At 40.7% G+C, this 26,251-nt stretch overlaps 2 protein-coding genes across 2 annotated transcripts; both read right to left on the reverse strand.

Moving 5' to 3' along the window:
• Nucleotides 1-9,871: 9,871 nt before the first annotated feature.
• Nucleotides 9,872-13,782, reverse strand: CUNH15orf48 (chromosome unknown C15orf48 homolog). Its single transcript, XM_068143748.1, has 4 exons — nt 13,553-13,782; nt 13,161-13,249; nt 12,329-12,389; nt 9,872-11,664 (listed from the first exon to the last, which is right to left on the reverse strand). The coding sequence occupies exons 1-4, from the start codon at nt 13,592-13,594 to the stop codon at nt 11,596-11,598; spliced, it is 261 nt and encodes an 86-aa protein (XP_067999849.1). The 5' UTR covers nt 13,595-13,782; the 3' UTR covers nt 9,872-11,595.
• Nucleotides 13,783-15,003: 1,221 nt separating this feature from the next.
• AFG2B (AFG2 AAA ATPase homolog B) lies at nt 15,004-25,798 on the reverse strand. The gene is made up of 8 exons (XM_068143749.1): nt 24,543-25,798; nt 23,332-23,517; nt 21,663-21,821; nt 20,935-21,144; nt 20,337-20,564; nt 19,341-19,475; nt 18,697-18,822; nt 15,004-16,241 (listed from the first exon to the last, which is right to left on the reverse strand). Exons 1-8 carry the CDS (start codon nt 25,617-25,619, stop codon nt 16,068-16,070), a joined length of 2,295 nt encoding a protein of 764 aa, XP_067999850.1. The 5' UTR covers nt 25,620-25,798; the 3' UTR covers nt 15,004-16,067.
• Between the last annotated feature and the right edge of the window lie 453 nt (nt 25,799-26,251).

Raw genomic sequence — 26,251 nt, forward strand, 5'->3', positions numbered from 1 at the left:
GAAGAGCTTTTCCTTTCTTAGTGTGTAATTGCCACCCTTCCTTTCTCTGAAGCGTGGATGCAGCTTTGATGACAACATACTTCCACGAGTCAATAAAGCACTTTTGTATCTAGTAGATTGCAATCACTCACATCCCACTCTTTTGTTCTTAAATGTTTATCCTGTTGAGGTTTTTGTTTTGTCTTTTTTTTCTTTTTTCTCCAAAATGGTGTTGACATTTAGTCTTTTCAATACCAGCAGCGTTTCTTTCTACAAGAACAGGATTACCATTTAAAATGTCATATCTGAATCTGGTCTTTAGTTATTTTACTACTGTACAAATCTTTGGTTTCATGCACAATCACTCCCAATGGGCACAATAACTAAGAAAAGCAGTATGCTGGCATTTCAGGGTAGTTTTTGGACATAAAGCTAAAATATCCAAAAGACACCCACCTAACTAATGAGTAGTAAGTCTTTTGTTCTGGTATTGTGGCTGGGTTTCATGAGGAAGATGCATTGATGCTGCATAGAGCAGGGCTGTTAAGTATTATTTCTCTCTACAGATACTACAAAAATATAAATGAACATAGGTTGTTGGGTAATTAGACAGGATACATACTGCAGTAGCTTCCTAGACTCCACTAAGAGAGAAGAAGGGGAGGGGGTGATCCTCTGTAAATAACCATCTCATTTCCCTCTATCCATTCAAAATAGCATTGCCAAGAGGTTTTTTTCATGCTGGTTGCTCCAAGCACGTTCAGTCATTTCAGGAGTTAGCTCACCTAGGCATGTTTAATCAGAACTTTGCATTGTGCCACTGCTCTTTAACTTTCTTGTTGTGCTTTACCCTCTCCACAGTTTAATAATGTCCAACTTGCACCTGCTGCTTACATGATCACAAGCAGCTAACCTTGAAGCACAGAGTGAAACACTCCCAAATGACTTGCAAGGCCTGCTCTGTTCAAATACGTGATTGCCCAAGGTCCATTTCCTCTGTGATCTCTAGATGAAAAAATTGTTCCAAATACTGAGTTGCTAACAAGAACTAATTTGAAAGCCACTAGATTTGCTTTCTACCTTAGAATACCAAAATAAATGTCTTCCACCTTTCCCACCCTTAATTGCTCTAATCCCCTTTCCGTCCTCCTCCATCGTTGATTTATTAATCATGTAGGGTACCGACACTGTGTTCTGGAGCTGACAAACCCTTCTGTTCTACTCTTCTCAGTTTTATATGGCTAAATCCTCTGGGAAGGATCATAAATGTCCAGGGAGGTGGTTTGAGCGCCGTCCCTGGAGGTGTTTAAGACCAGGCTGGATGAGGCTCTGGCCAGCCTGATCTAGTGTGGGGTGTCCCTGCCCGTGGCTGGGGGGTTGGAACTGGATGATCCTTGTGGTCCCTTCCAACCCTGACTGATACTATGATACTATGATTTGGTGACATACCTGACAACTTTTCAAGATGCCAGAATAAATAGTGATTCTTTCCAACCTAACCCTAACACTAAACCTAACCCTAAACTTAACCCTAACCCTGACGCTAACCCTTATCCCTCACCCTAAGCCTAAGACTGCCTTTTATGTTTACAACTGTAAAATAATGATATCCAAATATATATTTTTGCTCTCTTTTCTCTGTTTTCCTTTTCTCCATCATGTTCTGGGATTTTTTGTTTTTGGTCTCTGTACTACACAATTTGAAAACAACCAGTACTAAATGTACAGGACAAAACAACTTAATTATTTTATTATAGTCATGAGGCATTTACACCTTTTATGGCATCAATTTCTGCAAGGTGAAAAAGAAAGCCTTTTTATAAACACAGACATAATTTTATCTTTTATAGTTACCTTACTATTATACCTGGTGAAAAGATAAGCTGGTTTTTTCCAGGATTGTGACTAGGCAGTACATGAAGGTAAAAGGACCCAGTCAATGCCATCTGTCCAGACTATGTTTCACATTAAACTGTGTACTGATACATACAGAGATTTTTTGATTCAGCTGATGTATACATAAAAGCAGCCAGATGGCAAGCAGACAAAAAGTTTGCTTTCGTCTCAGGTGCATTAAGAGCACCAAAGTCCCTGCGCTCTTCCTATTTCTTTTTCCCAGAACACACAAAGAAATTATCTAATACACCTCTACATAAATTGATGAGACTGAAACATATAAACCCAGATATTTAATTCTAGTAACTGACCTTTAAATTCAAATAGAATTTTCGAGTGAAAATAAAAAGAGAAAGAACAGAATATTTTCCTAGTTAAAATCATGCTACATACTTGAACCTGACATACGATTACTCTTGAACTCTTTATGGAGTTCATGTGTTCCTTTTCCCAAGCCCACTGTAAGAACAAGGCATGGCAAATGCTTCCCTCTCTGACCTGTCAACCTCCAAGGCCTTTCCCAAATTTACCAGAAGGTGGTGCTCTAGTCCTGGCTTTAATAAAAAGAGTTGTGTACCGAGTAAAACGAGAGAGTTCCGTGTGTTGAAGGAACAGATTTTGTCACAAATGTTTAAAATGTCTTATTTATAACTAAAAAAAAAAGATGGCAAAAAAAAAGCCTTAATTTTTCCTAAGGATAACAAAGAGGATTTAACTTTATACTGGATGCAATACAGAGAAGCACACATGTAGCTCAGATTTGCTAACCGATTACTGGGAAGGACTCAAGAGACTTGCTACATATGCAGGTAAATATCATGGAACACAATGCTCAGATGCCTCCCTCCGGTTCCAAGTATGCAATAAGAAATTACGTGAATGGAAATTGTTGTGACTCTGGGCATCTGAAATGCAATCAGAACAAATTATATTCATTAATGTAAACAATGTAAGTTATCATGAAAGCCCTTTGTATGAAAATAAGTATTGCTTCTTTGGGATGCTGAGTTCATGTTTCTGGGATAACACATACTTCCATCTGTAATATCCATGACTGTCTGATTTCTTATAAAGGATCTGGTGACAGTTTCAATCAAAAACATACACTGAGCAAAGCAGTTTTGTTTCAGATCAGGCAGATACAATTAAAAGTGTAGAATATAATTGTGTTCACACTCTGCAATTGCTAGTTTGATGTTCTATTTTGATCTAGCTGAACAGGCTTCACAGAGAGAAAATACTAATGACAGAGGCTGAAGAACTCGTAACCACAACTTCCTTCCAGTAAAATCTTCTTTCATTTCTTCAAGCTATTAAGCAAGCCTGTATTTACTAAGCTTCTGCAGAAGACTCACACCTTTGACTAGAAACAGAAATTGCCCAACCAGTTACACACACTGTTTTCTTTCTGCTTAGTTATTTGCTTTAAATAGAACCTACGTGGAACAAATTATGATGGTTTTCAGGCAGCCTGCTGCTGGAACTTGCCACAGAGCAAAGATCAAGTCATATAACAGGTAATTTGAATGAAAATAACATATCAAAAGTTCAAGAGGCATGTGCATTAAGCTGTAAATGGAGATATGTTGTAGATACGCTCACTTGTGGATAGCTATGCAGGGTACCACCTTATACTGTATCTATTAACTGTCTGTGTAAAGCAGCAAAGAAAGTAGATTATTATTCTTCCACACTCAGGTTTACTACATTTGAGGTTTCTCTGAAAGAGGAATTGATGGAATTGAGGAATTTTAGCTGTCAGAACTATAAGGTAGCCGTTCATAGAGCAGGAGTAATAAGAAAATCAAATCCTACTAATGAGTCCATCAATTGCTATAGTTAAAAAGGCTATTCATACTGATGTGTTTATCTCTCTTTTAAGAGCGTTCATATTTTGTTGATGATACAAGGTGTGTTTGTGTACAAAGAAAGGAAGGAGGGAAGAAAACAGATAAAGCCAGATCATGTGGTTACTGCAGATAACAACTGGAAAACTTTAGACTCCATTATGTCATCATACAGCCAAGTATGGAGCATACTAATATTTGTGGACTAAATTGTGGTGGCCACAAATGAAGTCAGTAGTAACTTAGTTTACAGATTGCAGCATTAATCTGTCTGTTGTGCAATTCAACTAGGATGTCTGATGACTGGTTGCACAGTCATTTTTCTCTTAAGCATGTGTGTTTTACCCATCTAGACCGAACCCACATACATATATTTGAGTTTTGTCCCCAACTTCCTTCTTTGTTGGGTTGCCATATTTTATCTGCTCCACAAAGAAGAAAGAAGTCCAAAATGTTATCTTAGTGTTTGATTCACATTGCTTCAACAAATCTTCATCTATAACTACAGGAATAGCTTTGTGCTTGAGTATGCCTTATGGAGGAATGGATGTTACATAGGTGGTACAGCCAGCCAGCTGTGGGTATTTCTAAAAAGAGATAGAAAGGTCAAGCAGTTTGGTTCTTTATTGAGTAAATCCACCTATGATTTTGGTGACAATTTTGTTTATTTAAAGCACTCGCCTACAGAGGGTGTATGCCTTTGTACTTTACACCTATCAACATGTACCTCAGACCAAAACTTCCATGTATCACCCTGCTTTGCATACCACAAAAGCTTCCTCTTTGCAGTAATACACACAGAGGAACTTAAGCAATGACATACCCTACTCATATGTGTTTTTATTTCTTGTAAGAAGACAGAATTAATAAAAACAAACCATGTACATAACCACCACAGGTTTGGTTAGATTAGTTTCTTGCCTCCTGGAAATCAGTATGAAAACATTCCTATAACTTAAAACTGACATTAAAATTATGGCTGAGTTTGGCAGTGAGGCCATGAACAGAGCTACAAGTCAGTATGGCTAGGATTTTGCTGTGTATTTCTGCTTTGGGATGTAAAGTGGATACTCCAGTCTTTAAGGCAAGTTCTGATTTTTGACCATAGCATGTTTCATTCAAAGCACTTAGCAAGAGCAAAAATAAAGGCAAGATAATGCTAGTGTACAATTTAATAATGCTAACAGCATTGGTAGCATGATGCTAAGTCATTAAAAAAAATATTCATCCTTATAAAATGTCATACAGCAGGAGGGAGAGGCATCGTTAAATGAAACATTCTTAACAGCTTGAATAGAAAAACAGCTTTCCCTTTGTTTTGATGCAGTGAATCAGTGATTTATTACAAGTAGATGACTTTGCTTTTCTTTGGCAAGCTGATAAGATTTTCCTGTTACTACCAGGAATTACAACTAGTCTGATTTTTCTGCATTTGTTTCCTTGTTCATGCAGCGGCAACATCAAGTCTGAAAAAGAATGGTGTTTATTAGTTACCTGCCCACTGCAAATACATTTATTTCAATTAAAGAAATGACACAAACCAGGAGTGCAAAAATGAGTTGTTTGCTGCTAAAGCTGAAAGCTTCACACACGCACTTAGAGATTTTTCAAACTTATGTGGCTTCCTGACCTCTCAGCTACTGATTGCACCCACAGCGACTCCCATGTGCTCTCTACACATCACGATGTAATACTATGTTGAAATAAACTGCATCTGTTAATGCATCATGTTGAGCCTACATGAATTTTGTAATTGAAAAATCCACGTGTTCTACAATACTGGAACAGACAAAGAACTCCAACTTTTCACAATTGCTGTGTTGTTAACAATCTGTGTAACAATCTGGTGGGGTGATAAGGTGGGTGTTCCTCCCTCACACATCACAACATGCATGAATCCTTTCCAGAGATGAAATACAGTTCTGTGCAAAAGGCTGGTGAAGCACTCTAGCCCACAGTCACTTGCAGTCCACCTCTGATCTAGCAGAACAGATTGGTCTCACACAAAATACCATACAAAAGACTAAAGTGTTGGGAAGTGGCTTGAAAACCACAACTGTTCTAGAGAAGAGCTGTAACCATAAAGTGGGATGTCAGGCAGCTCTCCCTTGTGACTGCATCATTCAATGTATGTTCCTTTAGGCAAAGCTGACTGAATAGGTACAGAGCTCTGGTCCAAACTTTCTATTTTCAGTGCTGTATCCCAATGACTTTTCCTCCTAAGTCTGTAAATCCTCAGTTTGCCACCATCTGGTAACAACAGCGTCTGTCCAGAACTCTCACACTTCAGCAGGGAATTCTGCTTTTAAAATCAATTGCTGTGCTAAGTCCCAAGTTTAAGAGCTATCATCTCCTTCCTCTGCTTCAGCAACACTTGGGGTCAGTGAAATCAGCAAGTCTGGCTGAAAGAGGACTCAGTGAAGAAATTATGTTTCCCAATTTACTCAAAGAGAAAAAGGAAATACACAAATGAAAAGCTGTTTCACAGCTGTTGCCTGGGCTGCCACTCACGGTCTGCAAGGCTACAGGGATCCCAATGATTTGTAGTGCTTAGAACTAAAAACTGCCAGAGCTCTTTAAGTTTGGAATTACAGAGAATGAAGAGCATGAATAAGTTATTCTGCCATTTTCTTGCAAGGAAACAATCAGATGAATCAAATTTCTGTAACAAAAAAGCCTTTACTCATATCAAGAGATATTTTGGTAAGGAACAGACAGTCTCCTGTAATATTATTAGCAGACTTGGCCTTCATTTTACTGCAGTAGCATAATTAAGAGGTAGGTTTCAGTGGAATGGATCCTTCCTACCAACATAATGTTAATATCTTAAAAATGTTTTTATGTGAGTGCATGATACCATTAGCATGAATAAAGCAAAGCAGAACAGGGGGGAAGGAGAATGAAAGATGAACATTACAAGCATGGCATTTTTTTTTTGCTTGATTTCTGAGTTTAAACCACCAGCCTAATTATGTTCTGGCCTACTCATTTTACACGTGTCACTTCCTAGAACATAGTTCAGGTGTACTAACAAACAGTAATATGAGTGGAAATCAATTAGGCCAAGAAGATTTTAAGTTTTTCTGTGTGGGCAAGACAGAAAGAGATTTGGCAAGATGAAAAGACATGCCAGCAAGGAAAAGAGGAAAGGAGTCTTGGTAGAAAACAGGGAGGAGGGTGTAAGAGAAAGAGAGTGAGAGAGTGAGTAATACGTGTGTAGTACAGCCCAGATCAAATGTTTCAAGTTGAAGACACTGATTTTTCTGTCTTCTGCTTGACAGCTGGCAAAGCTGGATTTTAACAGTCACACATACATTCACAGATTGTATTGGGTTGAAAGAAACCCTCAAAGGTCATCTTGTCTAACAGCTTGCAGTGAGCAGGGATACCTCCAACTAGACCAGGCAGCCTGGGGCCACACCAAGTCTGATCTTTAATGTCTCCAGGGACAGGGCCTCAACCACATCCCTGGGCAGCCTGTTCCAGTATTTTACTGCTCTCATTATAAGGAACTTCTTCCTTATGTCCAACCTAAATCTACCCTGCTCCAGTTTAAAACCATTGCCCCTCATTCTACAAGCCCTTTTAACCAGTCTTTCCCCAGCCTTCCTGTAGGAACCCTTCAGATAATGAAATGTAGCTCTAAGGTCTCCCTGAAGTCCTCTTCTCCAGGCTAAACAGCCCCAATTCTTTCAGACCACCTTCACAGGAGAGGTGCTCCAGCCCTCTCATCATCTTGGTGGCCCTCCTATCATCTTGGTGGCCCTCCTCTGGACCCACTCCAGCAGGTCCATAACTCTCTTGTGTTGGGGGCCCCAGAGCTGGACATAATACTCTAGGTGAGGTCTCACCAGAGCAGAGTGGCAGAGTTCCCTCTCTCAACCTTCTGGCCACGTTTCTTTTGATACAACCCAGGATTTGATTGGCCTACTGGATTGCAAATGCACATTGTTGGCACTCACTCTCTTGTGAGAGATCATGGAGGCAGCTGACAATGGTGGGAAAGCACCATGGCTGCCTCAGGCTCCCTGACAGACAGTGGCTGGGGGTGGCAGCAGGCAGCAGGGTGTGGTGACTAATACCAGCAGGACACTTTTCACTCATAATAACCTGTCAGAGACCTCAGGCTCTCCATGTTATAGGAGAGACTGTACATTACTTGTGAACCTTGCAAGACTTGGTGATCTCAGAGGTCTATTGCAGCCTCAGTAATAATTCCATGATTCTGTGAAGACATGACACCATTAACCTCTCTTGCCAGAACACACACATTAATGAGGTTATAATTAGCTTTTACCAAGTCCTTTGGTCACCAAGTCAAGGTACAGCATAAATAGGGTTGGTGTAGCTTCCTGAAGTGTGTTGTACAGGTGCTATCTTTGATCGTGGTGAGGCACCACAGGAGAACTCTGGGTTCAGATTGGGTGTCTGCTCACTCTTGGGGCTCTGTTTGAAGGGTGCAATTAGCAGTGATGGCTGTTTTATGATGGGAGATAGCTTTCTGCAAACAATCTGCCGGCTCTGTATTCTCAGGGGCTGATGTGAGTCAATAGTTACTTAGTCCAACTGCAAGTGCCCAGAGTCCACTTTCTCACTAACACTTACTTATTTCCATTTTAGTTACACGTTCAGGTGATCTCGTTATCTTGGGTGCTCCCTGTGTGGCAGGGATGTGCTGTACAGCAAAGATTTCAGACAGTGAATTAACACTGTGCTGAGTAGCCTGGCCGTGTTTGTTTAATCTGAAAGCTTTTTTGGGAAATGTCCAATACCAAATATTGGACAGATTCAGTGAATCATCCCCATTACTCCTATTTGTTTTCTACAGCTGGTCCGAGGGACAACTGCCCTCTGCACCGAGGGAGACAGATGAGAACAGCAGAATGAAGCATTTCCTTTAGTGATTGCATCAGACCCCCTGTAAGTTACTATTTTCTACAGAAACCAGACACACCAATGAAGTAACTAGATAGTATTAATAGCATCTTGCAGTAGAGAAATGCAGGGATTAAGGGGTATCAGACAGAGAAATACTGAACCTGGGGCTATCATATGCAAAGAAAACCAAATGAAAAATTGAACATGGCATTTGGATAGCCACAATGATATAAGATCTGCAGTTAAGACTTCTAAGTACTACTGCAATAAAAATAAAAGTGAATTAATTAACAATTGCATGTGTACTGCAGAAACCAACGTCCTATTCTTTCAAAACTACTTACAAAAAAGGCTACTTAGCAGCCACCTGCAGTTATAAAAGCATGACCATAGATTCTAATGGTGATTAGAACTACCAAAACCCATTTCTGCCAATAAGCATTTAAATTGAATTCTGTAATTAATATGTAAGTTGGATATAGTGAGATAGTTCCCTGGAAAAGTACTAGACAGGGAGGGCAAAACCAGTCATTGTTTGCAAAAAAACCCACAAACCCAAGAAAAGAATGGAGTAGAAGACAAAATGGAGGGAACAGAATGGAGAGAAGGAAGAAAGCTGTTAAATGATTTCAACAGCCTCTAAATTGTGCATGGAATAGAAAGTAATGAGTTTGCACAACACAGGACATGGAAGTCTTACTGCCCTCATGAAAGTCAGCTCATAAAATTCAGCCAGTTAAATCTTTACGGTCATAACTCTGATGTTTGTAGAAAAACAAATAATTTGTGTATTGTTTTGTAGCTTTATATTAAGTAGTTGTGGGGGGAGATACAGTAACTGCTCTTGGTGTGCTCTACCTGCAAGAACAAAATCTCATCTATGCAGAAGACAAATTAGTTTCAGAGACCGTCTGAGAACACACAAAACTGTTCCAAGAACTTTCCACACTACTTTTCAAGCACAGAAAAAAACTTTGATTTCTCACATTATGCAACACCTCTCCCCACAAACATATGTTAAAAAAAAAAGGAAAACAGAAAAAAAGAGTGGCTAACAAGTCAAAACATCCTATTACCTTAGCTATTATGCTTCAGGGCACGATGAGAGAGTAACAGCCTGTGACTGACAGCAGTCACAATGCTTAATGTGCTACTGAAAGACACTACTGAGAAGTAGTTAAGTACAAAAATCGTGTTAAAATTACTTACTCTTATTTCCCTGATGTTGACAGATACTTAGGCCAGAGTATTTACACACCATACACACCATGTACTGAAGAACCAACTCATTTAATTCATGCATCAACTCAGAGCACAGCACTTGTTGTTTTGTTTGATACAGTCCAGTAAGAATATGCAAATACAGAACAACTTACAGAAAATATATATTAAAGAAATGTTTCTCTGCTACTTAAGAATTGTATTCCTCAGAAGACTGGAGTCTTGTGGTTGTATGCTATCCAATCATGTTGTAAGGTCATTCCTTAAAATGAAAGCTAGGAACATATGCTGAAGTCTTGTAGGTTCACTCTTGAACATAAATGCTGCTGAGTCATCGTTACTTGATACATTTTTACACTGCAAGTGCACACAGGAAGTATGGAATGAAATAACATTTGTTCTTTTTTCCTTAATTTGAAGAAAACACAAAGCTTCTGAAGCCAAGCTATGGTAAAACTCAGCTTTACTAACTTAAGTCTTTTCTGCAGCAGAGTAACCGAAAGCACATGAGCACATCACTCTTACAGGGACTTTTTGGTTTTTTTTGCAATTAGGAGTTGTTTCACTTTTGCTTTCTTCCTCACTGAAAGCACTACACATTCTGAACGTTCATAGCAAAAGAAACTGTATCATATATTGTGAAACTGCTTGGGAGGGGACACCTACAGAAAACATCCATGAAAGGACTGTTCTACCTTTGGATGTGTATATTGCCTCATTAATTTACTGAGGGGCCTGCTCTTTATATTTTTTCCCTTGCTAACTCACAAGAAAACACAGAAATGATTAGAAAAGAACTGTGGCTTCTCAGAACTATTCCTAATGTTAATCTGTTATTTACTCTTTGTTAAAGCACTTGTCCCTAATGGCATTTATCTAGAAATGTTAACACGTATCGTTCGCTACACAGGACATTTGAGATCATCCACAAACCACCTTGCAGGAAAGAATTAACTACACAGGACATTTGAGATCATCCACAAACCACCTTGCAGAAAAAGAATAAATTAACATTGTGCAGTTTTGGATAATGCAAGTTTCCTAACTCTAGTAACTCCTCCTACATTTAAACATGAACAATATTTCCATACAACAGAAATTATTTCATTTCCAATTCCCTTTTAGCCACGCTTAATTCTTATGTGCTAATCCTGCAGTCTGAAATATACCTTTATATAACCTATTGGACTCCTCAGTGGCTTAAGGTGAGCACATGTGAGTTTTGGTATTAGCAGTGTAACATTTGTTTTGATTTAAATTGTCACCTCATCTAATGTGGAAAACAAAGATGACTCTTTGGTCTCTGTACTAGCATTGACATACAGCATAGAGGTGGAACATACCAAGAATCACAATTGATAAGAGCTTTTTGGTACTCTCCAGTTATGGGATATACATGGAGTGTTTGTAAAGCTTTAAAATCTATTTTATCAAAACTATGTGAAATTACAAAATTAATGTATTTTGAGAGGAAAAAAAAAAATGTACAAAAAGGGTGAAGACTTTTCCCATCTATAATTACCATCTGAATATTCAACACTTGTCATCGAATGCCTGCTGTAAATAGATATTTGAGACAGCTTTTTGGACTATGTGGATATTGCAAGCCAACTTCTAAAGCAACATGAAACTCCTCATCCCGAATCCAAAAAATGTAGGGAGACCCTAAAAATGTAGCAGAAGCATTTCCGCACACTGATTCAAGTAGTCAAGTTTGTGCAGAAGTGATTCCACTAGACTGATAGGGTACCTTTTTTGAGGCAATAGAAACTTGTCACTTTGTCAGCTTTTTGACATTTTCCAGCTCTTCTATAGGTTTCCATTTCTGATGGATTGTTAATAGCTGAAAGAAATTAGAAGGAGAATATGGAAGAAATTAGCAAAATCCCAGTGAGCATTTGTGCCACTGCCACACCTCATCCCATACAGCAACTTATTGGTGAAGAAAGATTTCTAGTAGCTTTACATTTTCTTTTCAGAAGTAAGCTAAAACAGGAAGTGATCAATATTTAGTAAGTTATTGAACAAACCCACTTGGATATTAAGTAATACCTCTAAATAAGTATTTTTTCTTATTGTAGGTGCTCTACTAAACTAACATTTTTGACCTTCAGACTGCAGTGTTCAAGAATATTCATAGCCAATTCAGGAACAAGGCAAGGGTAAACTATTTCTTCTATACTCCTGATTTCCACAAGTATCAATGGAATTAATAAATAATAAATTATTAATTTTAAGATTAATTAATAAATATTAGGAGAGAGCAGAGCACCATGAATTCAGGATCAGACCTAGAATGTAATAACTGAATCTAAATCATTAAGCAATATGAGGAAGATACTTTCCATAAAGTAATGGATTAAGCAGTTAGTTCCACTTTTAAGTAGATACACTTAAGCTTTACATTTGTTTCCTCATTAATATTTTGCTGATTCTTGTATATTTTAGATAGAGCCATTCATCATGTTGGAAATATTTGTACTGACTATATTACTTGTACAAATTACCTTCTGAGGCTTGGTAGGATCAACTGTCTGCCATGGTTCTGGATTGCCCCTCTTATTAATGCTTTATGAGAAGATAAAGCAAAACAGATACTATGTTTTAGGATGTGTCCTTATGTACATTTTTCTTACATGAGTAGTATATTATCAGCATAACTATTTATGTAAATAAGCAGTTCCCTTGAAGCACAACCTTACAGGTTTGGACATTCCTGTTTTAAATGTTGAGTAGGAGTCAATGATGGCTTGCTTTATTTGCAGCTTCCAAAGCATGAAACAAACTAACATTTTTATAATATAATGCATTATTCTAAGGCAACCAAGCAGAAAAATCAAAACTGAATAAAGGCACAGTGAAAAAGTAAAGAAATTCTTACCCCAGCAACTAAAATGCCTAGTCAAATCGCTTTATATACAAAAATTCCCCAAAGCTTAAAGGATATAGGACTTATTCCCAACTATTAGCCAAACCATTAAAATATAAACAGTGTAAGTTTGTATTATCAAATCCTGTTCTTTGTGTACAAGTCAATAGCCTGGCTCCAACCTCTTTGTATGTCATCTACCTATCCCATCATTTTAAATTCTTCATAAGAACATTTAAAACCTGTTACATATAACACAAGTAAATAATTACTAAATCAAAAGTCAGGAAATAGTTTGGGCTATGCTCCAAAGCAATTAATTTCTCCATTATTTGCAATCTGCAGGCATCTTAGTTGTTACTGGTAGTCTGGTACATCCACAGAGATTTAAGTTTTTTTCTGTGATGGTCAAATACCTCTGTTGAACAAAAAAGGTTAGGGTAAACCCAAGCAGTAAGTATTTTGCTTACATCACATCGGATTTGCTGAACAGGGAGTAAATAGAAAAAGAGAGTGCTCCAAGTGCTGCGAAGGACAGTATTCCAGCCAGGGGAATGAGCTGAAAGACATAAAACGGATAGTTGAAGAACTGGTGTCCTGGCTACAGAGTTATGATCAGGGGATTGCGGGTTAGGAGGCTCTAAGGCGTGATTGATTACCCGTTGAGGTATATTACCTCTGCATTACTATTCACATCACCTCACCTCTAATGCATGAATTGCAATTTACACCTGTCCGTCGCTATCGGGACTTTCTCTGCAACATGCTCGCTATTAAATGCAACCTGTGCACCTGCTCAAGCCAGCCGGCGTCCCCTCACTGAAGGGGGTTATCACAGCCCCAATGTCTCTGACAAACTTACTTCTCTTTTAGACTTCAGTATCTGGAAGAATTTCGAGTTCATCCTCGCCGCTGCGGCAGACCTGGAACAAACGGTTCCCTCTTACCGCACCTTGGACCGGGACCCCCAAGTTGCGGGACTCTCGGCAGAGGGCCCACCGAAGGAAGACGGACAGCGCTGCCAAAGCACACCGAAGGTAAGGGACCGCGCTCTCCGCCTTATATAGCCACGGCGACGCCCGGCAGGGCTGGCTGCGCCCCAACCGACAGCGGCGTCGTCCGTAGAGCCCCTCGACACACGCAGGCAGGGCGCCCCCCAGTGGCCGGCGCGGAGCCCGCCCGCGGCCCAGCAGCGCCGCCGGGCGGCAGGCAAGCGCCGAGAAGCAGTCGTCCGAGCAGGGAGCCGCTGAGGCAGCACGGTGGGAGGCGCGCCCTGCCCGCCTGCTTGCCGCAGCGTCTTCTGCCTTCGTTATGGCAGCACTCAATCCTGCATCTCCGTTTCTGCTTTGTTCGTCCCCTTCTCCAGGCAGCTGCCTGAAGAATAGAATACCTAGACAAATGCACAGGTAAAGCCTTGGCTTGCCTCTTTTCAGAGCTCACTAAGGTGTGTGTAGTGACCAAAAGAGGAGCCCAATGTCATTCTGTCTCCTTTTGCTGCAACAAAAGCTTTACCCTGGCTCAAGTTCCCATCACTCTACTGTGCTACACAGCTTCCAGTGTTTTCCAACATCCCTGTAATGGAAAAGCTCCTACCAAGGGAGAGCTAGAGATGTGTGGTGCCAGCAGACCCCTCCTGTGCATCCGTTCCTCCCTTTTCTTCTTGGTCAGTGGACAGCAGCAAGAGGAAGGAGAAGCTGACCTTGCTGCATGCTCTCCTGGCTTTGTGTAGCAAGGAGAGGGACACAAGAGAGGAGAATTAGCTCTGCTGGTCCTTCTAGGAAGCAACTATAGAAGTTAAGCAGCAGCATCTTTGAAATGAAGGAGCTGACTGCATTTTGCTTTCAGAGCTGGCAGCTCTAAAAGCAAATCAATATTCCCAAACACTGGAGAGCAAAACAGTTTCCTCACAGGTTTTCATACTTTATGTCCAGCACTACTGCTACTCCAAAATATTTGGAAAGTTCACTGGCTCTGGCCTATTTTCTGTCAGCAGTAAATGAGGATGATCCTTACTAAGGAAATGGTGATCAAAGCCACCAAGATGTAGGCCAGATAGGAAAGACTGCAACCATTAACAAAGTTACATTGGCTTCCACTACTCCCCTAGGCAGTTGCTGACTGCCTTGGAACTTCCTTTTGTGATCCATCACACTGTAAATACACTTCAATGCAGCCCCTAGTGTCCCAGCTCTGAAAAATGATCTGTTAATTGGTTTTCTAGCTTAAGAACCTTGGCTGAAGTAAGAAATCATCTTTAACAGCGGAGTAGTTTTGGTCACAAGCATTTTCATGGGAAAAAGGGAAAACACAATTTAAAACTTCCTACCTTGCTAAGTTAAAACACACACTTGCACACATGCAGTAACAATTTCCTTTGATATAACTCTGTATTTTAGAAGATGATCTACAAACATGTGTTGACAAAGAATGGCTGGGTGGAGAAAGAATTCTGCAGGAAGTGTTATAAAGTAAACTCCCTTCTCTACAGAGGAAGTTATTATAATTTGAATTGATTATAGACTTCGTGTCTGTCTACTTGATCCAAACGATCATGGAGTAAGCAGTAACTGACCTAAAATGATTGCAAAATGCCAGACTTACAACAAGTTATTACACAACTGACAACTCTTCCCCTTCTCTGTGTTTTGGAGTCTGCTTGTAAAGAAAGCAAGCCTGTAGATAATGTCCATATGAAACACTTTGCATTTTATAGAGCATGAGACTTCCTCCTGCTCAGCATCCTGAAAGCTTTTTTATTGTTCCTTGTCCTTTTGAGACTTCACATGTTTTAAACTAAATATTCTTATTCTTCTTATTTTTATTCTTAGTCTTATTCTCCTTTGTACTGCAAAGTAGGAAAGTCTACAGCAACAGCAAGCTGTTCCACAGTGTTTTATCACAGTATCACCAAAGTTGGAAGAGACCTCAAAGATCGAGTCCAACCTGTCATCACAGACCTCATGACTAGACCATGGCACCAAGTGCCACGTCCAATCCCCTCTTGAACACCTCCAGGGACGGTGACTCCACCACCTCCCTGGGCAGCACATTCCAATGACGAATGACTCTCTCAGTGAAGAACTTTCTCCTCACCTTCAGCCTAAACTTCCCCTGGTGCAGCTTGAGATTGTGTCCTCTTGTTCTGGTGCTGGTTGCTAGAGAGAAGAGACTTCTAAGTACCTCTCTTACTCTTTTCATGGGATGGTAACCTATCCAAAGCAAACGAGATTTTAATTTATTCTCCATAACTGAAATGTTTTTCACAAGTGAAGTTTTACTGTATTCCATACACACTGAAAACTACAGTAAAGTACAGCATTAATACAGCAGAAGAGATGGAAGCCATTACAAAATCTTTGTAATACATTTAAAAATACCTATGTGATATCACAACTTTTTGAAGAGGCTAATCCTTGATTAGAGAATTTTTCATAGAATTCCAAGTCTTTTGGGGTTAAGGATGCTTTCACAGTCCTCAATGATTTTACAAAGTGCTCGTGCTTTACCACAGTTGCTTCCAGGCCATTCTCTTGCAATGCCAACAAAGCAGCCTTTGAAAGAAGAAGAAAAAAAAAAAGCAGTGTGCTTATCATGCTGGAAAGTTGCAAAGTTATTCTAAGCAGTCTAAAACATTTTGCAGGAAACAAAGTTTTAATTAAAGCATCTGGAAACAACATTGTAGAATTCATAGTTATTTAAGAACATATGAACATCAAATAAGATCACTTTTTTTCATTCACTTTTTTTCCTGGATTAGAGAACATATCCTTGATCACTTACATATTTGGATTTTCTTCCTAGCCTTCTCTCTTTCACACAACTTATCTCAATATGGATTTCTCATTCTTTTTTTCTCTCTAATCTTGACATGTTAATTTCAGCCAAAAATACTGCAGTTGCATGCAGTACATATCTTACCATTAACTTAGCTGTAAGATGTAAGATAGCTCTTTAACTTCTAGTAAATTACAGAAGAGTCTTTATTCTTACTTGGCTTTTTCATTTTTTACATGTAATGAACCCTTGTTCAGTTCTTCTGTTTTACTTATTCTCTTTTTATTACAAACTGTGAAAGAACCTGTACTACTGATGGCTTGGTAACATCAATTAATTATCTCTCTTTTTTCAGCTGCAAGGTTTCATTCACAGTTTATTTTGTATAGAATAGAGTAGAATAGAATAAACCAGGTTGGAAGAGACCTTCAAGATCATCGCGTCCAACCTATCACCCAACACCACCCAATCAACTAACCCATGCAACCAAGCACCCTGTCAAGTCTCCTCCTGAACACCTCCAGTGACGGCGACTCCACCACCTCCCCGGGCAGTCCATTCCAATGGGCAATCACTCTCTCTGTGTAAAACTTCCTCCTGACCTCCAGCCTGAACTTCCCCTGGTGCAGCCTGAGACTGTGTCCTCTTGTTCTGGTGCTGGCTGCCTGGGAGAAGAGACCAACCTCTGCCTGTTTACAACCCCCCTTCAGGTAGTTGTAGAGAGCAATAAGGTCACCCCTGAGTCTCCTCCTCTCCAGGCTAAGCAGCCCCAGCTCCCTCAGTCTCTCCTCATAGGGCTTGTGTTCCAAGCCCCTCACTAACTTCGTTGCCCTTCTCTGGACTCGTTCCAGCAAGTCAACCTCCTTCCTAAACTGAGGGGCCCAGAACTGGACACAGTACTCGAGGTGTGGCCTAACCAGTGCAGTGTACAGGGGCAGAATGACCTCCCTGCTCCTGCTGGCCACACTATTCTTAATGCAGGCCAGGATGCCATTGGCCCTCCTGGCCGCCTGGGCACACTGCAGGCTCATGTTCATCCTACCATCAACCAGCACCCCCAGGTCCCTCTCTGCCTGGCTGCTCTCCAGCCACTCTGACCCCAGCCTGTAGCACTGCATGGGGTTGTTGTGGCCAATGTGCAGAACCCGGCACTTGGATGTGTTAAATCTCATGCCGTTGGACTCTGCCCATCTGTCCAGCCTGTCGAGGTCTCTCTGCAAAGCCTCTCTACCCTCTAGCAGATCAACTCCTGTCCCCAGCTTGGTGTCATCAGCAAATTTACTGATGATAGACTCAATGCCCTCATCCAGATCATCAATAAAGATGTTAAAGAGGATGGGGCCCAGCACTGATCCCTGGGGGACTCCACTACTGACTGGCCGCCAGCTGGATGTGACACCATTCACCACCACTCTCTGGGTTCGGCCATCCAGCCAGTTCCTAACCCAGCTCAGAGTGCTGCTGTCCAAGCCATGGGCTGACAGCTTGGCCAGGAGTTTGCTATGGGGGATGGTGTCAAAGGCCTTGCTGAAGTCCAGGCAAACTACATCCACAGGCCTCCCCACATCCACCAGGCGGGTCACCTGCTCGTAGAAGGCGATCAGGTTGGTCAGGCAGGACCTGCCCTTCCTAAATCCATGTTGGCTGAGCCTGATCCCTTGGCCATCCTCTAAGTGCTGTGTTAATGCACTCAGGATGACCTGTTACATGATCTTGCCTGGCACTGAGGTCAGGTTGACAGGCCTATAATTCCCTGGCTCATCCAACCAGCCCTTCTTGTGGATGGGCACCACGTTGGCCAGCTTCCAGTCCTCTGGGACATCTCCAGTGAGCCAGGACTGCTGAAAAATGATGGAGAGCGGCTTGGCCAGCTCCTCTGACAGCTCCCTCAGCACCCTAGGATGGATCCCATCTGGTCCCATGGACTTGTGGGGACCCAGGCGGCTGAGCAGATCACCAACTACCCCATTTTGGAACATAGGGAAACTATGCTGCTCCCTGGCTCCTTCTGCCAGCTCTGGAGGCCAGCTGTCTGGAAGACATTCTGTCCTGCTAGTAAAAATTGAGGCAAAGAAGGTGTTAAGTATCTCTGCCTTTTCCTCATCCCTTATCACAACGTTCCCCTCCGTGTCCACCAAGGAGTGGAGTTTGTCTCTGCCCTTTCTCTTGCTATTAATGTATTTCTAGAATGTATTTATACTTTGTATACTTTTAATTTTGTGTACTTCCTACCTCCTTGCACAGATTTTCAATGTCAGCTCCAGAGAAGAGGTCTGTTAGGACTGCCACATCTTCTAATGACACATCAGTATCTAATGGAATCTTCTCTGTGCAGATTTTCAAAATGGAAAGCCTTCCCTGTAAGGCATATTATACAAGAAAAACGAAGCAGTACCACATGTGAAATTAGAACTGAAGAAAATCCAGGCAAATCAACATGTTTTCAGTGGAAGAGTGAACAAAATGTTATTAATGGAGATAACCCTAACAGTATGTATTACCTCATAGGTTAAAGTCTGTTATGCACAGTTACTCACCAGTTTATGAAAACACACCACTCAAGAGTCTGGATTTGCAGATAACTTGTTATGGTACTTCCTCAACTGCAGTTTGATTTTGTAAATATAGATTTATTCAAGGTTTTATTTATTTTCTATATGCAATAATGTAGCTATATACACCAGTTAAAATGTTACTGCTATTTAAATTACAAATGTACTTATTCCTTTCTTCATTGTACTTGACTTTGGGGATTGATCTTCATTGAATCTTCCATCAATTGTTAACTATATTATAGGAATATCCCCCCTTTGCTTTGTATGTAGGTAATTAATATCTCTATATTTAAAGCCTTGTATGGATTTGTAATACCTCACCTTCAGATCTGGAGGTGGAATATAGATCATCTTGTCTATCCTTCCAGGACGCAGCAGGGCATCATCCAACATGTCTGGTCTATTTGTTGCTACAACTACCATGAAATCTTTGTTCAACGTTTCCTGAAACTCTAGCTGAGTATGAGATGACATAAACAAATTGGTGCAACATGGTTAAGATAGGCATTATCTAAAGATATTAGCTTACTAATGAGAAAAGGAGAGGGGTGAGAAGACAATGTATCTTCACATGCAGTTATTTTCATTGCAATATTAGTAGTTTATTTTTCTTGAGGTAAAAAATGTCTTTGTGCAGGCCAGATTAGATGACCAGGAAGAAATACAGCTAGTATCTGCCTTCATGATACATAAACCTCTTTTTTTCAGGCAAGATTTTAACACAGACCTTTTATATCCAAAAAATTCAGTATTCTACAATTCTGAAACTGTTTTCCCCACAAAAATGGCATAATATAGAGAGAGGAATTGAAGTATATAAAAAAAGACAAAAAATAGTAAAAAAATAGTTGGGAATTCACAAAAAAGTTCACCTACCACTTTTGGTTTAAATATATAAGTGATCATAACTGTACTGTGTTTACATGAAAGTGTGTAAGAGAAAGCACTGCAAATTACATAGGGGAAATGCCTATAAAAGGTGTAAGTTTAAAAATAATACAATTAGCCTGAAAAAGTTACCTTAGTGTCAAGCAAGAGGATTTTTGTGACAGAACATGAACACCAACTAGGAATGCCCATTAGCCTGGGTGGGTATGTTGTTCAAAAAAACTAAGTGTCACTGAGGAACAGTCTATGTAAAAGCAGTTAGCAGCCTCCATAAGGTCCTTTCTAAAAACTAGAAACTATGACAGAGTAGAAGAGCATCTTGCATATTTTTAAGCTTGAGGACTAAGTTTAATGAAAGTGAATGTAAACAACTAAAACTTGTGGAAGAACTGGACAGTTCTTCCTATACAGAGAAGGGAACACAAATACCTTTCTTTCCTCGTCACTTTGTTCTTGACATTGACCTTCAAGCTGTAGGTTGCTTCCTCTTCTCTCCGTGACTTTGAGCCCAACACCATCCAGCTCATTGAGAAGGACAGAAAGAACTCGCTCCGAGACACTGTGGCCAGTTTTGCAATGTGACCGAGATCCCAAGATGGAATCAATCTCATCTAGGAATATTACTGCTGGAGTATTTGCTCTCGCTTGGCGAAAAACCTTTTCAAAAAATATTAATGAAGTAAAATATTAGATATTCTAGCAAGTAAGGTGAAAACTTCTATTTATGTATACCCTGTGATTCTACTAACTTTAAAGACACAGTCAGATTCACAAGAGCTCTTCTGGCCTGTGTTTACCACAGACAAATTCTGCTGCTTATTTAAATTCTGAAATGAACTGAAAACAAACAGGTAGAAATCCTTTCAAAATTTAAAACTGGTATAATTTTAGGGTTAGATTCTGATACAAATGTGAATCTGTAAGCCATTTCTATTTAATAATGAGGTGAGAGTTTTAGCTTAATAACAATAGTTACAAAAATCAAGCAAAGCTAAATTATAGGCTGTACACAAGTTGAAATCTGTACCTGAGACAAAATCTTCTCTGAATCTCCAACATAAGGCGAGAAAAGGTCAGCACCACTTACAGAGAGAAAGGAACAGTGACAACTTGTGGCCAGGGCCTTCACCAGTGTAGTTTTGGCACACCCTGATGGCCCATAGAGAAGAATACCCTTTGGATGAGACAGGCCCATCCTATTGAATGCTTGAGGAAATTTCATGGGCCACTCAATACTCTGTCAATACAGAAAAAAAGGGATTAAATTTTTAGCAGCAACACTAGAGTTCATAAGCAATCAAGAAAAATTGCTGAGCACGTTATTTTCTTTCCTTGGTACAGACATTCACTTGAAATCAGAGAATACCAATTTGCTCTTTCTTCAAGTAACAACCCCCTTCTCCATCTCAAACAGAACAAAAGCCAGTCCTTCAGAGAAGATGTGCAAAAGCCATTTCTGGCTGCAAAGTCAGGAATAGACAAATCATCTGGATACAGGTTAAGTGCTCTTCAGCCACTAAAAGCTATGTTTTTTTTCTCCATGGTATTATGTGTGACAGTGATATTTTATGACTGACAGATTTCTAGCTCATAAACAGTGTAATAACTTAATGTAATTAGAAAAACTGTTTAAAATATGATTTATAATCAGGTAATTTGCAAGCAAATTCATTCCCACAAGGTAGCACACTGAATACCTCAGAGGGCATGGGGAGTAAAAACAAGCTGTTTGTCTAAATTTGCTTTATACACTACCTGTTTTAACTTTAACTTCACATCTTCCAGACCACCAATTTGCTCCCAAGTGACAGGTTTACACTCTGTTAATCCAATTGCACTTCGAAAAGAAGATGGCTGAATTTTTTTAAAAGCTTCTTGGAAGTCTGCCATGTTAATCAATGTTTCAGCTGAATCCTGAAGAAATGCAGAAAAAGCATATTAACAATGTTTTTATGAAGTAACTTAGAATGCTGAATTAGTATGCAACTAATAAAGTGGCAAATTGCTGCCCTAACAGGCTTTTAAACACTGCAGACAAAACGGAGTAACACAAAGTAGTGCATTACAGAATGATAGGGGTAAGAAGGGATCTCTGGAGATTGTCTTGTTCAGCCCCTCTGCCAGAGCAGGTTCTAAAGCTGGTTGCACAGGAACACATCCAAGTGGTTTTGAATGACTCCAGAGATTGAGGCTCCACACATCCAGTGTTCTACCACCCTCAAAGTAAAGAAGTCCCTCCTCATGTCTCGATGGAGCTTTTCATGTTCAAAATTCTCTTTCAGCAGCAAGTTTTTACACAGGAAAAAACAATTTTAACAGAAATGAGTAGTTCAGAAAGAACAACTTTTCCCCCCCTAAATTATAGTATGCTATACAGTGATCTGCCAAATCAAGTGTGGCTAGTTTCAAGGTTACTACATACCAAATCCTAGAATCTCTTGAATACAAATGTATTTTAATATCCACTTTCACCAGACACTGAAGAACATAAGGCACTTCATCTCAAACAGGCAATAAAATACCCTTGTTAAATGACAGATGCAGTAAGAGAACCAAGATGTATTTCACAAGGGCACTTGCAGGTCTCAAGGCAAATGGGCCACCTATTTGTTGATTATTTTCATCGGTCCATTTCCTTTCGCGATACCAGGATCAAATTATTTTATTATTTTCAGTATCTGTGAGGCATCTGGAAGAAAAAGTTCTAGAAAGATGATGCACTCTTTTTTTTTTCATACCCCTAAGTGATGACAGAGATTCTCTGCAAATGCTCTGACTCTGGAAGTTTTGCAAATATGGCTTTCAATTTCCACTCAGCCATTCCCAATGAAAAAGAACAGCAAACATATATCTCTCAATTCTCATACAAGTCAGGATGGATAGAAAGAACTTCAAGAACCAGATACTGTAGATATTTAAAATTAGAGTATTGCTAAAAAGTTAAATTTCTGCACACTGGACAGAAATATTGTGCCTACAACAATGTCATATCCAGCCATCCAAAACAAATGCTCACAGTTATAAATAACTGCTAGTGATAAGGTGTCCTCCTTTATTTTTACTTGCAATTATTATTAAGAAGGAGCATTTTAAATCACTGACATCTTCAAGAGAGCTTTTGTGGACATTAAGAGTTCAGTTTGCCAAAAAAGACTAAAATCTCTGCTTTGCAGAATCCTAAAACAGATAAGGATGAAGATCAAAACTTTCAGCAAAGCTTTTTGCCCAGGGAGGAGACAACAGTCTTTCAGGTGAGAACTGAAAGGACTAGCAAAATGGCATATTTACAGCACACCTGCTGGGTTTTATATTTCACTTTTTGAGTTTTTCAACTTGTTAAGCTTTTCAAGCAAAGGTGAATGTTAATGGGGAAAGGGTGGCACACATATTCATTACATTCTGCTTGACTGATTTGCAACCATACCGAAGCGCTGTGGAACACAGCCTGCATAGCAGCTTCTCTGCAGAGTGCTGTAAGGTCAGCTCCAACATACCCAGTTGTCATTTCTGCCAGTTTAACCAAATCAATGTCTGCAGAAATAGGCATACTAGCTATAAGCAACTGCAGGATGGATCTTCTTTGTGCAAGCGTTGGGGTCCCGATGATAACCTAAACAAATATAGTAAATAAAAACATATAAGTAGATATTTTTGCTACGCTCCTTTTATTTCACAGACCTAGGCAAGCAACTTTGTCTCTGCTTTATACTGCTTACTGAAGATTTATACATACTTATGATGCAGCTAAAGCATTTAAAGCACCCTACAAATGATACTTTAAATACTCTCAATTTATACTTACTTTCTGTGTGAACACCTGTTCATAAGACACTGTCAGCTACTGACCATGAAATCATATGTTAAGGTAATCTCAGTGTAAGACAGAATATTGAAATAGCAAGTTCCTTACATCACGAAGACTTAAATAGATTCATCCAAAAGAAGAAAAAAAAATCCCCACTGATAAACAATTATGTTATAAAAAACCTAGTAAAATACTGTCATAAAATGTACATTAACAGTCAACCAATCATGAAAAGTACAACTGTGAAAGCATTAAAAGAACTTAAGTGGATGGCTCAGGAGAGCATTTAGCCAGCAAAAGAAACAATACAAGGAGAAGCATCGTGTTGCACAACTGCATGTGTTTTTCAGTCTTTTTACCATTGGGCTGGCAAAAATTTTCCAGAGTAGATCTAGATTCTGTTACTGAAATCTGAATAGAATTTTTGACACAACAGGTTACTAGTTCCATGTCACAATAAACTTTAAAAGAGAGATGTCTCAATCTTCAATCTGGGATTTAAATGAGAAAAATCCAAGTCTGTAATGCTAAGCATCTGTAAGGAAAGGAAATGCCTCAAGAACAGGTCCATGTCTTTGTGATGAAGAAACATAAGAACTACCCTTGTCCATTTTTAGGTATTTGAGCTCTCAGTTTCTGGGGTAAAATGTGCTCCCTACCTTACCTAAGATGAAGTCAAATTAAAGAAAGAAACAGAACATGACTCAAGTCTGTAGAATCTCACTATGAAACATGACTAGTAGACATTAAAAAAGAGAAAGTAACTCCTTCCTGCTCCACTTCAAGAAGGAAAGAAAAAAGTGCACATATGAATACCAGGGTGTGCTTACCTCTCTGTCAAATCGGCCAGGTCTTCTCAGTGCAGGGTCTAAAGCACCAGGCCTGTTTGTTGCTGCCATAACTACCATCGTACCCTCACTACCTACACCATCCAGTAGTGTTAGCAACTGAGCAACAATACGGTCTTCAGGAGCACTGTTTGAATTTCCTCTCTTTGGGCATAAAGCATCAATTTCATCAATAAAGAGAATTGTTGGCCCTTCATGTGCCATTTCTCTGCCCTTTTCAAAGGCTCTTCGCAAATTCTCTTCACCTTCTCCTGGTCTTGAACCATAGAGGGCTGGGCCACTGATGCAAAACAAGTATGCACCCACTTCCTGTGCTACTGCCTTTACCATCAGAGTCTTTCCTACACCTGGGGGGCCTATTAATAGCACTCCATTAGGGACTGAAAGTCCTAGCTTCTTAAAAGTTTTTGGGAAGCGGAGGGGCAGGTCGATAATTTCCTTCAAAGATTTCCCCACATCGTCTAGTCCTGCAACTGCAGTCTTTGTAGTGTCTTCTGATAAATGTCTGTACCACTCAAAAGTCACCACCTCCTTCATTTTTATGCTTGTTTGAGGGGTTATCAGTCCAGCTCCATCCATCAAAGGATCTACAGACAGTATTTCAATACACATGATGGGATTGTCTAGATTTGGGGCAACAGTAAAAACGTAATGAAGTAAAACATACACATTTCTTAGCAGTTCTCTGATCGTTTCCTGCAACACTGCTCTGGGTGTCGACTTTTTCAGTGCAGAGCTCTTAACGACCACTTTCACAGTCGCCTTTTTTAAATGGTGATAGCCCAGAAGTTGCAGCCGGCCAACATTCAGTGTGAGGCCCTTCAGGTCCTTTGCAGTTACACCTGCGGTTCTGCAAGTCAGGTCAATTTGCAAGTACCCGTCCGCCAAATCGTGCCTAGGCCACGCCGTGCACAAGCAGCAGCCGGTGGGAAGTGAGATCCTCAGCGGCTCGCCGATCCTGGCTCCCAGGAAGGAGAGGGCTGCGGGTCCTAGCCTGCACCTCTGGCTGCCTTCATCACTCGGGTCCAGGGGAAGCATCTTTAAGGCTGCCGCCTCCATCGCGGATTTGCCCGGCGTCCTCTCCGCGAGAGGGGGCAGCAACCTCTGGCTCCTTACTCACCCCGCTTCGCCCTCCTGGGGGCTTCACCCTCCGCCAGCGGCAAGTCTGGAGCAGCCGCCCATCGCTCCCACCCACCGGCCGGGACGGGACTCAGGAACAGCACAACGGCACCCACGAGTCCCGCTGACAGGAAGGGTCCGCGCCCCCTGCGCATGCGCCACAGCAGAGCACGCGCACTGGGCAGGAGTGCGCCCCGCAGGGCGGGACGCCGCTTCCCTTCAGAGCACCGCCTCCCTTCGGGGTGCCTCTCCCCTCAGAGTGCCGCCTTCTTCCAAAGCGCCCCCTATCCTCAGGGTGCCGCGTCTCCTTAAGCTGCTGCAGGCGGTGAGCGTGTTCCTTCTGGAAGGGCTGTGAGAGCGCTGTCTGCAAGGTGAAAGTCTCTCCTAGTAACGGGCTGTCCAGTTGCAAGCCCTCTTCTCGGTTTCCGATACCTCTTCCCACAGGCGAAATGGACTGGCCCTCATTGTCACTCAGCTTGTTCGCCCCAGAGCTGGGCTTGGCGGAGCTCTCTCACCTTCCTCATGTCTCTTTAGCGCCTCCCGTTTATCGCCTTGGCACTTCATAAACATGT

The sequence above is a fragment of the Melanerpes formicivorus genome, unplaced genomic scaffold, assembly GCF_026170545.1.
Source record: "Melanerpes formicivorus ecotype bairdi unplaced genomic scaffold, bMelFor1.0.p_v2 SCAF_10, whole genome shotgun sequence".
NCBI classification, from domain to species: domain Eukaryota; kingdom Metazoa; phylum Chordata; class Aves; order Piciformes; family Picidae; genus Melanerpes; species Melanerpes formicivorus.